Raw genomic sequence first — 16,669 nt, 5'->3', positions numbered from 1 at the left:
TGATCATGGCCATATGTGTGTTATATTAGTGATCAGGGCCATATGTGTGTTATATTAGTGATCAGGGCCATATGTGTGTTATATTAGTGATCAGGGCCATATGTGTGTTATATTAGTGATCAGGGCCATATGTGTGTTATATTAGTGATCAGGGCCATATGTGTGTTATACACTGCTCAAAAAAATAAAGGGAACACTTAAACAACACAATGTAACTCCAAGTCAATCACACTTCTGTGAAATCAAACTGTCCACTTAGGAAGCAACACTGATTGACAATAAATTTCACATGCTGTTGTGCAAATGGAATAGACAACAGGTGGAAATTATAGGCAATTAGCAAGACACCCCCAATAAAGGACTGGTTTTGCAGGTGGTGACCACAGACAACTTCTCAGTTCCTATGCTTCCTGGCTGATGTTTTGGTCACTTTTGAATGCTGGCGGTGCTTTCACTCTAGTGGTCTACAACCCACACAAGTGGCTCAGGTAGTGCAGCTCATCCAGGATGGCACATCAATGCGAGCTGTGGCAAGAAGGTTTGCTGTGTCTGTCAGCGTAGTGTCCAGAGCATGGAGGCGCTACCAGGAGACAGGCCAGTACATCAGGAGATGTGGAGGAGGCCGTAGGAGGGCAACAACCCAGCAGCAGGACTGCTACCTCCGCCTTTGTGCAAGGAGGAGCAGGAGGAGCACTGCCAGAGCCCTGCAAAATGACCTCCAGCAGGCCACAAATGTGCATGTGTCTGCTCAAACGGTCAGAAACAGACTCCATGAGGGTGGTATGAGGGCCCGACGTCCACAGGTGGGGGTTGTGCTTACAGCCCAACACCGTGCAGGACGTTTGGCATTTGCCAGAGAACACCAAGATTGGCAAATTCGCCACTGGCGCCCTGTGCTCTTCACAGATGAAAGCAGGTTCACACTGAGCACGTGACAGACGTGACAGAGTCTGGAGACGCCGTGGAGGACGTTCTGCTGCCTGCAACATCCTCCAGCATGACCGGTTTGGCGGTGGGTCAGTCATGGTGTGGGGTGGCATTTCTTTGGGGGGCCGCACAGCCCTCCATGTGCTCGCCAGAGGTAGCCTGACTGCCATTAGGTACCGAGATGAGATCCTCAGACCCCTTGTGAGACCATATGCTGGTGCGGTTGGCCCTGGGTTCCTCCTAATGCAAGACAATGCTAGACCTCATGTGGCTGGAGTGTGTCAGCAGTTCCTGCAAGAGGAAGGCATTGATGCTATGGACTGGCCCGCCCGTTCCCCAGACCTGAATCCAATTGAGCACATCTGGGACATCATGTCTCGCTCCATCCACCAACGCCACGTTGCACCACAGACTGTCCAGGAGTTGGCGGATGCTTTAGTCCAGGTCTGGGAGGAGATCCCTCAGGAGACTATCCGCCACCTCATCAGGAGCATGCCCAGGCGTTGTAGGGAGGTCATACAGGCACGTGGAGGCCACACACACTACTGAGCCTCATTTTGACTTGTTTTAAGGACATTACATCAAAGTTGGATCAGCCTGTAGTGTGGTTTTCCAATTTTGAGGGTGACTCCAAATCCAGACCTCCATGGGTTGATAAATTTGATTTCCATTGATAAGTTTTGTGTGATTTTGTTGTCAGCACATTCAACTATGTAAAGAGAAAATTATTTAATAAGATTATTTCATTCATTCAGATCTAGGATGTGTTATTTTAGTGTTCCCTTTATTTTTTTGAGCAGTGTATGAGTGATCAGGACCATGTGGGCTCCACAGCTCTGTTTCCGCCTGCAGATCTCTTTCATCAGACCGACCACTAAACTGACCACTGGCCACAGACATATCTCATTACCTGTTGATATCATCTATCAAAGACCATGCAGCCACTATTTTAACAGTGGCAGGAACAATGCCCTGTTGTAGAAATGGTCATAAATAATAAATAATATGCCATTTAGCAGACGCTTTTATCCAAAGCGACTTACAGTCATGTGTGCATACATTTTTACGTATGGGTGGTCCAGGAGATCAAACCCACTACCCTGGCGTTACAAGCGCCACGCTCTACCAATTGAGCTACAGAGGACCACATAAATGATACCTGAATTAGCAACGGCCAATGGTGTGTATACATGGTATATGTATGCGCGTGCGTCCGAACAGTGGTGATGAGGTCCCATAGAGCCCTTTGTCTGTGTCCTTATCTCTGTCCCTGTCTCTGTGAGGAGACACTGTGTGTGGTGTCTTGGCGGCCAGATGGCCCTTACAGATGGATGCTGGTGAGGTCTTAAAGGAGATTACCTCCCTCTATTCTCAGCCCCACTGCACCCTCCTTAAGACGTCAGGAGCCCTGCCTGGGACAGAGCAGACCAATTAGCCACGCCCCCAACAGTCACGTCACCGCAGCCCTACTGGGAGGGAGGGAGAGAGGGAGAGAGATGGAGGGGGGGAATGTCCATCACAGCAGTAAGATGTGTGACCTGTTACCACAAGAAAAGGGCAACCAGTGAAGAACAATCACCATTGTAAATAGAACCCATATTTATGTTTATTTATTTTCCCTTTTGTACTTTAACTATTTGCACATCGTTACAACACCTGTATATAGCCATAATATGACATTTGAAATGTCTCTATTCCTTTGGAACGTTTGTGAGTCTGTTTACTGTTCATTTTTTATTGTTTATTTATCTTTTGTTTATTATCTATTTCTCTTGCTTTGGCAATGTACACACGTTTCCCAATAAAGTCCTTTGAATTGAAAAAAAGGGGGGGGGGGGGTGGATAGAGACACAGGGGCGACAGAGGGAGGTAGAGATGAGCCAAGAGAAAGAGACGGAGGGAGGGGTGGTAGCCATGTTCTGTTTGTTTGATCTCTGCTCGGTAGTGGCTCAGGGTTTCACTGGGTTTTAATTGGTTTATCTGGAGGAGGAACTCCTCACGCCATGCTGTCTGCTCGATGACAGGACACACACAGACACAGTACATACACAGGCTAGGGCCAGTTCTGAGCCTATCAGGAAAGTGAGAGGTTAAGAGACACCCACAGAGGTGTTAAGTAGAGGGAGCAGGGGTGTGTACAGAGGTGCACACTGGGAAAAGGAGTTTGTTCTGAAGAGAATGCATGTCAGTAGTGAGTCAAATACATGGTTGGCGGAGAACGAACAACATAGAAATGACTTCATTGTATCATTTTAGCTAGACTTGAGCCGACTGTTAGTAGGTCTACTTTGTAGGGGGGTGACCGGTTGGTCTAACCTTTATCCCATTGACTTGATTCAACATGAAAAGAAAAGCTCCTTCTCTCTTTGTCTCTCGGCTCAAGTCCCAAATACCACCAGGCGCTATTCCCTATTTAGTGCACTAGTTTTGACCAGGCCCTATAGGGCTCTGGTTAAAAGTAGTGCACTATGTAGGGAATAGTGTGTCATTTGGGCCGCAGCCTCAGTATCCTGCTGTCCAGAGAGAAGCCTTTGTTCTTTTGGTTCAGGGAACTTCCCCTCCCTCCCTTCTCCCATCCAAATCCTCATGCAGCCAGGGCTTCTGTTTAACTCTGTGTGCCTGCTTATCAGCAGGAGGTACCCCCTACACCTCTCCCTCCCCAAGGCAGGGTATACCCCCATACTCCCCCCTACACCCCTTCCTCACAACTAGAGCCCCCTCGCAACTCCCGTCAGGCACTGCTCTGACTCCCCCACACTTCTAAACCAAACCCTTATAAATGGGAAAGATGCTCAGTCTAAAATTAGAACTTTAATAGGAATCTGATTCAGTTAGAAGCTGCTATAGAGTAGTAGCAGGCCCTTCATGTGATGTTGACTGTTAAGAGTTGAGGAAGGACCTGTCAGTAGCTTGTACAGTGCTTTTATGTGCTGCACTGTACTGATTATTAACGTTGTGCTGATGTCGAGAAATAACTTTCATAGAACATGTAGAGTCATTTCAGGTTGTTAGAGATGCTGGGTATCAGAGGGTGTCTGTCTGTGTGTGTGTCTGTGTGTGTGTCTGCGTGTGTCTGTGTGTGTCGTCTGTCTGTCTGTCTGTCTGCATCTGTCTGTGTGTCTGGTTTGGGACCAGAAGGCCTCACAAGGATAGTAAAACAAGGATAAAGGCTTTTTTTAGGCTTAGGGGTTAGGTTTAGGGTTAGAATTAAGGTTAGGCTTAGGGGTTAGGGTTAGAATTAAGGTTAGGCTTAGGGGTTAGGTTTAGGGTTAGAATTAAGGTTAGGCTTAGGGGTTAGGGTTAGAATTAAGGTTAGGCTTAGGGGTTAGGTTTAGGGTTAGAATTAAGGTTAGGCTTAGGGGTTAGGTTTAGGGTTAGAATTAAGGTTAGGCTTAGGGGTTAGGTTTAGGGTTACAATTGGGTTAGGAGTTAGGGTTAGTGTTAGGGTTAGCATGCACGCGTGAGTGTGTGTGTTTACTTATTCGGTTAGATTTGGCAATGCCTATGCATCACAACAACTCATAGTACAGTGGTGTGTAAAATCCTGTCACCTCAACACCACGAGAAAACTACGCAGCTATGAGCCGATGCAGCGTTTGATATGTGATTGTGTGTCACTGGGGTTTGCTTCAGCTACACTGGTATTTATTTGTGTATCGATCATGTGTTGATAAGGCCTGTGGTGGGTAATTATTTTTTTTAGGGGGTAGATCAGCTTTAATACTGCAGATAGATTGTAGCTTCCATCAATGTAATTGTCTGCATCATTTCCAATCCCCCATAGATTTTTTTGTAAATATATATATATATATATATATATATATATATATATATATATATATATATATATATATATATATATATATATACATACATACATACATACATACATACATACATACATACATACATACATACATACACAGTACCAGTCAAAAGTTTGGACACACCTACTCATTCCAGGGTTTTTCTTTATTTTTAATATTTTATACATTGTAGAGAATGCCAAGAGTGTGCAAAGATGTCATCAAGTCAAAAGGTGGCTATTTGAAGAACCTCAAATATAACATATGTTTTGATTTGTTTAACACTTTTCTGGTTACTACATGATTCCATGCGTGTTATTTCATTGTTTTGATGTCTTCACTATTATTCAACAATGTAGAAATAATAAAAACCCTGGAATGAGTAGGTGTGTCCAAACTTTTGACTGGTACTGTATGAATGTATGTGTGTGTGTGTGTGTGTGTGTATATATATATATATACAACCGTTCAAAAGTTTGGGTTCACTTAGAACTGTCCTTTTTTTCGAAAGAAAAGCAAAACAAATTCTCCATTAAAATAACATCAAATTGATTAGAAATACAGTGTAGACATTGTTAATGTTGTAAATGGCTATTGTAGCTGGAAATGGCTGATTTTTAAGGGAGTATCTACATAGGGTACAGAGGCCCATTATCAGCAACCATCAGTCCTATGTTCCAATGGCACGTTGTGTTTGCTAATCCAAGTTTATCATTTTAAAAGGCTAATTGATCATTAGAAAACCCTTTTGCAATTATGTTAGCACAGCTGAAAACTGGCCTTCTTGAGACTAGTTGAGTATCTGGAGCATCAGCAATTGTGGGTTCGATTACAGGATCAAAATGTCCGGAAACAAATAACTTTCTTCTGAAACTCGTCAGTCTATTCTTGTTCTGAGAAATGAAGGCTATTCTATGCGAGAAATTGCCAAGAAACTGAAGATCTCGTACAACGCTGTGTACTACTCCCTTCACAGAACAGCGCAAACTGGCTCTAACTAGAATAGAAAGAGGATTGGGAGGCCCCGGGGCACAACTGAGCAAGATGACAAGTACATTAGTGTCTCTAGTTTGAGAAACAGACGCCTCACAGGTCCTCAACTGGCAGCTTCATTAAATAGTACCCAGAGAAGCCACTCCTCAGTAAAAGGCACATGACAGCCCCCTTGGAGTTTGCCAAAGGCACCTAAAGGACTCTCAGACCATGAGAAACAAGATTCTCTGGTCTGATGAAACCAAGATTGAACACTTTGGCCTGAATGCCAAGCGTCACATCTGGAAGAAACCTGGCACCATCCCTACGGTGAACCATGGTGGTGGCAGCATCATGCTGTGGGGATGTTTTCCAGTGGCAGGGACTGGGAGACTAGTCAGGATCGAGGGAAAGATGAACAGCGCAAAGTACAGAGAGATCCTTGATGAAAACCTGCTCCAGAGTGCTCAGGACCTCAGACTGGGGCGAAGGTTCACCTTCCAAAAGGACAATGAACCTAAGCACACAGCCAAGACAACACAGGAGTGGCTTCAGGACAAGTCTCTGAATGTCCTTGAGTGGCCCAGCCAGAGTCCGGACTTGAACCCGATCGAACATCTCTGGAGAGACCTGAAAATAGCTGTGCAGTGACGCTCCCCATCCAACCTGACAGAGCTTGAGAGGATCTGCAGAGAAGAATGGGACAAACTCCCCAAATACAGGTGTGCCAAGCTTGTGTCATCATACCCAAGAAGACTCGAGGCTGTAATCGCTGCCAAAGGTCTCTTCAACAAAGTACTAAGTAAAGGGTCTGAATACCTATGTAAATGTGATATTTCAGTATTTTTTTCATATGCTAAAATTTCTACAACACTGTTTTTGCTTTGTCATTATGGGGTATTGTGTGTAGATTGAGGGGGGAAAACTATTTAATCAATTTTAGAAAAAGGCTGTAACGTAACAAAATGTGGAAAAGGTCAAGGGGTCTGAATACTTTCCAAATGCACTGTATATGTGTATGTATATGTGTGTGTATATGTGTGTGTATATATATGTGTGTGTGTGTGTGTATGTATGTATGTATGTATGTATGTATGTATGTATGTATATATATATATATATATATATAATGTATATATATGTATATATATATATATATATATGTATATGTGTATATAGATAGACAGATAGATATACATATATGTATAAAAAATATATATAAATATGTTCCTTTATTATGTTCTCCTAACCCTACCACCCTTCTCCTAATTGGAGTAATGGACAACAACACTTAGGCTTCTACTTCCGTCTTATACATACTATATACATTTTACGAACACAATGTATTTTACAATAGTTATCTTTTGTTTGTTTTTAATCCCATCCTTCAGCTACCATGTGGTGTTAAGTGTATAATATATTGTTGTGTATTGATGATGTATTGTTAGTGTATTGATGATGTATTGTTACTATACTGTTAGTGTGTTGATGATATATTGTTAGTGTGTTGATGATATTGTTAGTGAAATTGTAGTGTATTGATGATCTATCGTTACTGTACTGTTAGTGTATTGATGTTGTATTGTTAGTGTATTGATGATGTATTGTTAATATGCTGTTAGTGTATTGATGATGTATTGTTAGTGTACTGTTAGTGTATTGATGTATTGTTACTATACTGTTAGTGTGTTGATGATATTGTTAGTGAAATGTTAGTGTATTGATGATGTATTTTTACTGTACTGTTAGTGTATTGATGATGTATTGTTACTGTACTGTTAGTGTATTGATGTATTGTTACTGTACTGTTAGTGTATTGATGATGTATTGTTACTGTACTGTTAGTGTATTGATGATGTAGTGTTACTGTACTGTTAGTGTATTGATGATATATTGTTACTGTACTGTTAGTGTATTGATGATGTATTGTTACTGTACTGTTAGTGTATTGATGATGTAGTGTTACTGTACTGTTAGTGTATTGATGATGTATTGTTACTGTACTGTTAGTGTATTGATGATGTATTGTTACTGTACTGTTAGTGTATTGATGATGTATTGTTACTATAATGTACTGTTAGTGTAATGTTAGTGGATTGAGTATGTATTGTTACTATACTGTACTGTGTATCAATAGGGTATAGAAAGGAGACCAGTGGAGACAATGGCTTGACATTGTCTGCATTAAGTGGGATGTAATATCAGAATAGTGGCCAGGACAGGGACAGGGTGTTCTGGTCAGGACAGGGACAGGGTGTTCTGGACAGGGACAGGGTGTTCTGGTCAGGACAGGGACAGGGTGTTCTGGTCAGGACAGGGACAGGGTGTTCTGGTCAGGACAGGGACAGGGTGTTCTGGTCAGGACAGGGACAGGGTGTTCTGGACAGGGACAGGGTGTTCTGGTCAGGACAGGGACAGGGTGTTCTGGTCAGGACAGGGACAGGGTGTTCTGGTCAGGACAGGGACAGGGTGTTCTGGACAGGACAGGGACAGGGTGTTCTGGACAGGACAGGGTGTTCTGGACAGGGACAGGGACAGGGTGTTCTGGACAGGACAGGGACAGGGTGTTCTGGACAGGGACAGGGTGTTCTGGACAGGGACAGGGTGTTCTGGTCAGGACAGGGACAGGGTGTTCTGGTCAGGACAGGGACAGGGTGTTCTGGTCAGGACAGGGACAGGGTGTTCTGGACAGGACAGGGACAGGGTGTTCTGGACAGGGACAGGGACAGGGTGTTCTGGACAGGGACAGGGACAGGGTGTTCTGGACAGGACAGGGACAGGGTGTTCTGGACAGGGACAGGGTGTTCTGGTCAGGACAGGGACAGGGTGTTCTGGTCATGACAGGGACAGGGTGTTCTGGTCATGACAGGGACAGGGTGTTCTGGTCATGACAGGGACAGGGTGTTCTGGACAGGGACAGGGACAGGGTGTTCTGGACAGGGACAGGTTGTTCTGGTTGGGACAGGGACAGGGTGTTCTGGACAAGGACAGGGACCGGGTGTTCTGAACAAGGACCGGGTGTTCTGGACAAGGACAGGGACCGGGTGTTCTGGTCGGGACAGGGTGTTCTGGTCGGGGCAGGATAACCAAGCCTCTGTCTGCCTTGTGAGGGGTCTGCCCTATTGGCAGTAGAGGCTGCAAGGGCAACGAACGGCCCAAATAAACACAAGACTTAATGAGGGGAGACGTAAAGGCATCCAGGAGCAAACACATTCTCTCTCTCTACAGAAGCTAAATCTATTTTTCTTTCTCTCACCAAACACTCACTAGTGTTGCGTTTAAAGTTGTTTTCGCTCTTTCATTCTCTCTCCCTCCCTGTCTCCCCCTCTGAGATATTAGTGTTTTTCATTTTATTCCTCTCTCCCTCTTCCTCCATCCCTAGTTCTCTTTCTCAGAGGTATCAGTATATTTAGTTTGGACTCACTGTCTTCTGTCACCTTCAGGGACATCAAGCCAGACAACATCTTGATGGACATGAACGGTCACATTCGCCTGGCTGACTTTGGTTCCTGCCTCAAACTCATGGAGGACGGCACAGTGAGTAGGACTACACACACACACACACGCACACACACACACACACACACACACACACCCCTACGTTCCAAACCAAACACCTCCAAACCACCAACCACCACCCCATCAAACCCTGGGCTCCCCCGGCCCCCTTTAGGACTTCTCTGTGTCTGATTTCCTGTTGTTAAAACTCTTCCTCTAGTTGAGCTGCTCCGAGGGGGTTGGCTATGTGGCTTTGATGAATGAGTTGAGACCTTAGAGGATCCGCCTCTCTAAAGCTGCGGTGACTGACGCTTCTTTGGCCCAGTCTCAGTGAAGTATTATTTATGTAGAATGAACTCTATGGCATGGCCTTGTTTAGGTTTGGTGGACGTATTTGACTCCAAACACACTCTAGAAACGCAATTAACAACACCAGATTACAGATTATTATTTATCAAGCAATAAAGGGATACTGTGAGATTCTGGCAGTTAAGCAGTTTTTCCACTTACACATAGTCTGATGAACTCGTGGATATCATTGTTATGTCTCTGCGTGCAGTATGAAGGAAGTTAGAAGTAGATTCACAAGCCAATGCTATGCGGATGCTACTGTACCTGTAGACTTCCAGTCATTGCGCTAACGCTAGTTAGCATTGGCCCGCGAAATACCTCTAACTTCCTTCATACTGCACGCAGAGACATAACAATGCTATCCACGAGTTCGTCTGACTCTGGGTAAGTAAAAAATTGGCTTAGGCTTAACTGCCACGATCTCACAGTATCCCTTTAATAAAGTATGATATTATTTATATGGTTGATCCCTCATGCCATCCATCGATCCATCTATGCATCCATCCATCCACTCACTACTAATCCATTCATCTCCTATGCCTGGTCTCCCTCAGGTCCAGTCATCAGTTGCCGTGGGGACCCCGGACTACATCTCTCCGGAGATCCTGCAGGCGATGGAGGATGGGAAGGGGAAGTATGGTCCAGAGTGTGACTGGTGGTCCCTGGGGGTCTGCATGTACGAGATGCTGTACGGGGAAACCCCCTTCTACGCCGAGTCACTGGTGGAGACCTACGGCAAGATCATGAACCACAAGGTGAGAGGGGTGGTGGTTAGACTTGACAGAGGAGGCTGACTCTAGCTACCATGGGGTTTATCATTTGATTTATTTGTTCATTTAAAAACACAGTTCTACCACACAAGTAGCCTATACAATGCATTGAAAATCATAGAGGACCACCCAAAAAAGTTGTACAACCTATTTCCATTGTGGTCCTCTTTGTTTGGGCTGTCAGGCAGGTTAAGGTTTACTGGTATTGATGGGTAGTGACATTGTACTTACTGTACTAAAACCCGTCTTGACTAAGACAATTTTTTTTATTCAATGGTTCAAGACGAGCGTGATTGTTTAGGTGTTGTTGGGGTCTTTAGTGTTAGGCTGAAGTACTTTCTGTACATAGTTCGTTTTCTTCTTTCTGACTACAACTCCTCTTCCTTCTCTACCCCTTTTTCTTCTTGTTCTTTTCCATCGACCGACAGGAGGAGTTAGGTGCTGCTGTGAGTGTTTATTTTTAGGGTCTGATTGCCCAGTCCCAAATGGACCCCTATTCCCTAGCACCTATGCACTTATAGATTCCTCTTAGATCTCCACAAGTGCATAGGAAGTAGGGGCTAGGGAATGATTTGGGACTGGGTCTGAGTGTTAGTTGTTAAAGTTTCAGTATGTTCTGTTCAAGGGCTGAATGTATCAAGCTTTTTAGAGTAGGAGTGCTGATCTTGGATCAGTTTAGCCTTTCATTTCATGTAAATGAGATTATATAGACAGGAAGGAACTGATCCTAGATCAGTACTACTAAGAGGAATACTCTGAGACAATTGATACTTACAGTGCATTTGGAAAGTATTCAGACCCCTTGACTTTTTCCACATTTTGTTACGTTACAGCCTTATTCTAAAATGGATTAAATAAAAAAATGTCCTTATCAATCTACACACAATACCCCATAATGATGAAGTGAAAACTGGTTTTTCGAAATGTTATCAAATTTATTTAAAAAATACAAAAACAGATACCTTATTTACAGAAGTTTTCAGAACCTTTGCTATGAGACTCGAAATTGAGCTCAGGTGCATCCTGTTTCCATTGATCATCCTTGAGATGTTTCTACCACTTGATTGGAGTCCACCTGTGGTAAATTCAATTGATTGGACATGATTTGGAAAGGCACACATCTGTCTATATAAGGTCCAACAGTTGGCAGTGCATGTCAGAGCAAAAACCAAGCCATGGGGTCAAAGGAATTGTCCGTAGAGCTCCGAGACAGGATTGTGTCGAGGCACAGATCTGGGGAAGGGTACCAAAAAATGTCTGCAGCATTAAAGGTCCCCAAGAACACAGTGGACTCCATCGTTTTTAAATGGAAGACGTTTGGAACCACCAAGACTCTTCCTAGAGCTGTCCGCCCCGGCCAAACTGAGCAATCAGGGGAGAAGGGCCTTCGTCAGAGAGGTGACAAAGAACCCGATGGTCACTCTGACAGAGCTCCAGAATTCCTCTGTGGAGATGGGAGAACCTTCCACAAGGACAACCATCTCTGCAGAACTCCACCAATCAGGCCTTTATGGTAGTGTGGCCAGACGGAAGCCACTCCTCAGTAAGCACCCAGCCAAGACAACGCAGGAGTGGCTTCGGGACAAGTCTCTGAATGTCCTTGAGTGGCCCAGCCAGAGGCTGGATTTGAACCCGATCGAACATCTCTGGAGAGACCTGAAAATAACTGTGCAGCGACGCTCCCCATCCAACCTGACAGAGCTTGAGAGGAACTGCAGAGAAGAATGGGAGAAACTCTCTAAATACAGGTGTGCCAAGCTTGTAGCGTCATACCCAAGAAGACTCGAGGCTGTTATCGCTGCCAAAGGTGCTTCAACAAAGTACTGAGTAAAGGGTCTGAATACTTATGTAAATGTCGTATTTCAGTTTTTTATTTAAATTAATTTGCAAAAATGTCTAAACCTGTTTTTGCTTTGTCATTATGGGGTATTGTGTGTAGATTGATGAGGGAAAAAAACAATTTAATCATTTTAGAATAAGGCTGTAATGTAACAAAATGTGGAAAAAGTCAAGGGGTCTGAATACTTTCCGAATGCACTGTACAACCCCAGGTCTGTTTTTATACTTATTTTCAGCCCATCCTGACTCCAAACCACACCGTTCTACCTTCATAACTCACCCCCCTCTCCCTTCCCATCACCTTTCAACTATACCATCACGTTCGCCCAGCTTTATTGGCTGAACAAATGCCTTATGTGTTAAACTTTGGCTAGAACTATACTGCTTTCTGCTGCAACAGGGTAAACATGCATTGGCCATATACCATTTTTATTTATTTTTACGTTTCATTGTCAGGGGCCATGTACACAAATGAATAAATTAAATGTGGAAAAATGTGTACGAAGATTATTCTGCAAACTGTATAGAACTACACTACCAGTCAAAAGTTTGGACTCATTACTTATTCAAGTGTTTTTCTTTATTTTTACTATTTTTTACGTTGTAGAATAATAGTGAAGATATCAAAACTATTAAATAACACAAATGGAATCATGTAGTAAACAAAAGTGTTAAACGAATCAAAATTATATGTTATATTTGAGATTCTTCAAATAGCCACCCTTTGCCTTGATGACAGCTTTGCACACTCTTGGCATTCTCTCAACCAGCTTCACCTGGAATGCTTTTCCAACAGTCTTGAAAGAGTTCCCACATATGCTGAGCACTTGTTGGCTGCTTTTCCTTCACTCTGCGGTCCGACTCATCCCAAACCATCTCAATTGGGTTGAGGTCGGGGGATTGTGGAGGCCAGGTCATCATAGTTTTGATGTCTTCGTTATTATTCTACAATGTAGAAAATAGTACAAATAAAGAAAAGCCCTGGAATGAGTAGGTGTGTCCAAACTTTTGACTGGTACTGTATACTGCTGTCTACTGCAACATGGGAAAGTTGCATTATCAGTAAAAATTAATTCGAAATACAAATATTTCACCAAACTTGACGTAAACAGTATATCTAGGCTGCATCCCAAATGGTCAAAAGTAGTGCAGTAAATAAGGAATAACGTACCATATGTCCCAAATGGTATCTTCATTATTCGGACTCCTTTCCCTCTCCTCCCTCCGCCGGGTCCCCAGGAGCGTTTCCAGTTCCCCCTGCAGATGACGGATGTGTCCGAAGACGCCAAGGACCTGATCCGACGCCTCATCTGCAGCCGGGAGCATCGTCTGGGCCAGAACGGTATCGAGGACTTCAAATCTCACCCCTTCTTCTCTGGTAGGGCCTGATGTTTTAAAACAGTGTCTGGGGGCTAGGGTTGGGGCAATAATGGGATTTTATATAATTCTGTATTGTCTGTCAATTCTTCTCTGGTAGAAGTGGGGCCATTTCCAGGAGTTGATATAGATAACCTCTTGTTAATTGGTGTTGAATTTAGGTTGGACTGTAGAGATGATAATATGATAATCATTACAATAAGAAACCATGATCACAGTTTTCATGTTTAATGTCATTCCTTTCAGGCATTGACTGGGACAATATCCGTACGTGCGAGGCCCCCTACATACCAGAGGTCAGCAGCCCCACAGACACCTCTAACTTTGACGTGGACGACGACTGCCTCAAGAACTCAGTAAGTCTGTCTTCCTCTATGGGACTACATCAAGACTTTCTCTCTCTCTCTCTCTCTCTCTCTCTCTCTCTCTCTCTCTCTCTCTCTCTCTCTCTCTCTCTCTCTCTCTCTGTGTTTCTATCTTTTTTCTCCCCATCATCTCTTTCATCTGTCTGTAATGTTGTCAATGTTGAGGTGTTTTATGAAATAAGTTTTGTGTTATTTCAGGAGACGATGCCCCCTCCCTCTCACACGGCCTTCTCTGGACACCACCTGCCCTTCGTAGGTTTCACCTACACCAGTAAATGGTGAGTGGTCGCACAGCTTCGTCAATATATACAGTATACAGAAAAATACATCTTAGCCTGGTCCCAGATCTGTTTGTGCCGGCTTGCCAACTCCTATGGTCATTGTCATGTTTGGCATAGCAATGAGCATAGGCTATACAGCACAATCAGATCTGGGATCAGTCTACTTCACTCCTACTTCTCTATCGTTTGATCTAACCTCAGCCACACTTGAACTAGCACTCCATTTCCACCTGTGAGAAAGTATTGAATGGTCTGATTTCTTTATCTTATCTTCAGGCTAATGGTGGTCTCTCTCTCTCTCTCTCTCTCTCTCTCTCTCTCTCTCTCTCTCTCTCTCTCTCTCTGTCTCTCTCTCTGTCTCTCTCTCTGTCTCTCTCTCTGTCTCTCTCTCTGTCTCTCTCTCTCTCTCTCTCTCTCTCTCTCTCTCTCTCTCTCTCTCTCTCTCTCTCTCTCTCTCTATTCAATTCAAGGGCTTTATTGGCATGGGAAACGTGTGTTAACATTGCCAAAGCAAGTGAAGTAGATAGTAAACAAAAGTGAAATAAACAATAAATATTAACAGTAAACATTACACTCAGAAGTTTCAAAAGAATAAAGACATTTCAAATGTCATATTATGTATATATACAGTGTTGTAACAATGTGCAAATAGTTAAAGTACAAATGGGAAAATAAATAAACATAAATATGGGTTGTATTTACAATGGTGTTTGTTCTTCACTGGTTGCCCTTTTCTTGTGGCAAAAGGTCACAAATCTTGCTGCTGTGATGGCACACTGTGGTTTTTCACCCAGTAGATAAGGGAGTTTATCAAAATTGGGTTTGTTTTCGAATTCTTTGTGGATCGCTGTAATCTGAGGGAAATATGTGTCTCTAATATGGTCATACATTTGGCAGGAGGTTAAGAAGTGCAGCTCAGTTTCCACCTCATTTTGTGGGCAGTGTGCACATAGCCGGTCTTCTCTTGAGAGCCAGGTCTGCCTACGGCGGCCTTTCTCAATAGCAAGGCTATGCTCACTGAGTCTGTACATAGTCAAAGCTTTCCTTAAGTTTGGGTCAGTCACAGTGGTCAGGTATTCTGCCACTGTGTACTCTCTGTTCAGGACCAAATAGCATTCTAGTTTGCTCTGTTTTTTTGTTTGTTCTTTCCAATGTGTCAAGTAATTCTCTTTTTGTTTTCTCATGATTTGGTTGGGTCTAATTGTGTTGTTGTTGTTGTTGTTGTTGTCCTGGGGCTGTGTGGGGTCTGTTTGTGTTTGTGAACAGAGGCCCAGGACAAGCTTACTTAGGGGACTCTTCTCCAAGTTCATCTCTCTGTAGGTGATGGCTTTGTTATGGAAGGTTTGGGAATCGCTTCCTTTTAAGTGGTTATAGAATTTAACGGCTCTTTTCTGGATTTTGATAATTAGCGGGTATTGGCCTAATTCTGCTCTGCATGCATTATTTTGTGTTTTACGTTGTACACGGAGGATGTTTTTGCAGAATTCTGCATGCAGAGTCTCAATTTGGTGTTTGTCCCATTTTGTGAATTCTTGGTTGGTGAGCGGACCCCAGACCTCAGAACCATAAAGGGCAATGGGTTCTATAACTGATTCAAGTATTTTTAGCCAGATCCTAATTGGTATGTCATATTGTATGTTCCTTTTGATGGCATAGAAGGCCCTTCTTGCCTTGTCTCTCAGATCGTTCACAGCTTTGTGGAAGTTACCTGTGGTGCTGTTTAGGCCGAGGTATGTATAGTTTTTTGTGTGCTCTAGGGCAACGGTGTCTAGATGGAATTTGTATTTGTGGTCCTGGCAACTGGACCTTTTTTGGAACACCATTATTTTTGTCTTACTGAGATTTACTGTCAGGGCCCAGGTCTGACAGAATCTGTGCAGAAGATCTAGGTGCTGCTGAAGGCCCTCCTTGGTTGGTGACAGAAGCACCAGATCATCAGCAAACAGAAGACATTTGACTTCAGATTCTAGTAGGGTGAGGCCGGGTGCTGCAGACTGTTCTAGTGCCCTCGCCAATTCGTTGATATATATGTTGAAGAGGGTGGGGCTTAAACTGCATCCCTGTCTCACCCCACGGCCCTGTGGAAAGAAATGTGTGTTTTTTGCCAATTTTAACCGCACACTTGTTGTTTGTGTACATGGATTTTATAATGTCGTATGTTTTTCCCCCAACCCCACTTTCCATCAATTTGTATAGCAGACCCTCATGCCAAATTGAGTCAAAAGCTTTTTTGAAATCAACAAAGCATGAGAAGACTTTGCCTTTGTTTTGGTTTGTTTGTTTGTCAATTAGGGTGTGCAGGGTGAATACGTGGTCTGTCGTACGGTAATTTGGTAAAAAGCCAATTTGACATTTGCTCAGTACATTGTTTTCACTGAGGAAATGAACTAGTCTGCTGTTAATGATAATGCAGAGGATTTTCCCAAGGTTGCTGTTGACGCATATCCCACGGTAGTTATTGGGGTCAAATTTGTCTCCACTTT

At 43.5% G+C, this 16,669-nt stretch overlaps 1 protein-coding gene across 1 annotated transcript in view; it reads left to right on the top strand.

Moving 5' to 3' along the window:
• LOC311106759 (serine/threonine-protein kinase MRCK alpha-like) overlaps window positions 1-16,669 on the top strand; it is a 100,219-nt gene that overhangs the window by 43,940 nt on the left and 39,610 nt on the right. The window contains exons 6-11 of the mRNA XM_084149153.1: window positions 9,149-9,242; window positions 10,109-10,309; window positions 13,403-13,541; window positions 13,787-13,896; window positions 14,104-14,183; window positions 14,463-14,472. Of these exons, the coding sequence (XP_084005279.1) occupies window positions 9,149-9,242; window positions 10,109-10,309; window positions 13,403-13,541; window positions 13,787-13,896; window positions 14,104-14,183; window positions 14,463-14,472 (634 nt within the window). The remainder of the gene's footprint in view (window positions 1-9,148; window positions 9,243-10,108; window positions 10,310-13,402; window positions 13,542-13,786; window positions 13,897-14,103; window positions 14,184-14,462; window positions 14,473-16,669) is intronic.

The sequence above is a fragment of the Coregonus lavaretus genome, assembly GCF_964263955.1.
Source record: "Coregonus lavaretus genome assembly, chromosome: 31".
NCBI lineage: Eukaryota > Metazoa > Chordata > Actinopteri > Salmoniformes > Salmonidae > Coregonus > Coregonus lavaretus.
This window is presented reverse-complemented; position numbering and strand designations above follow the sequence as displayed.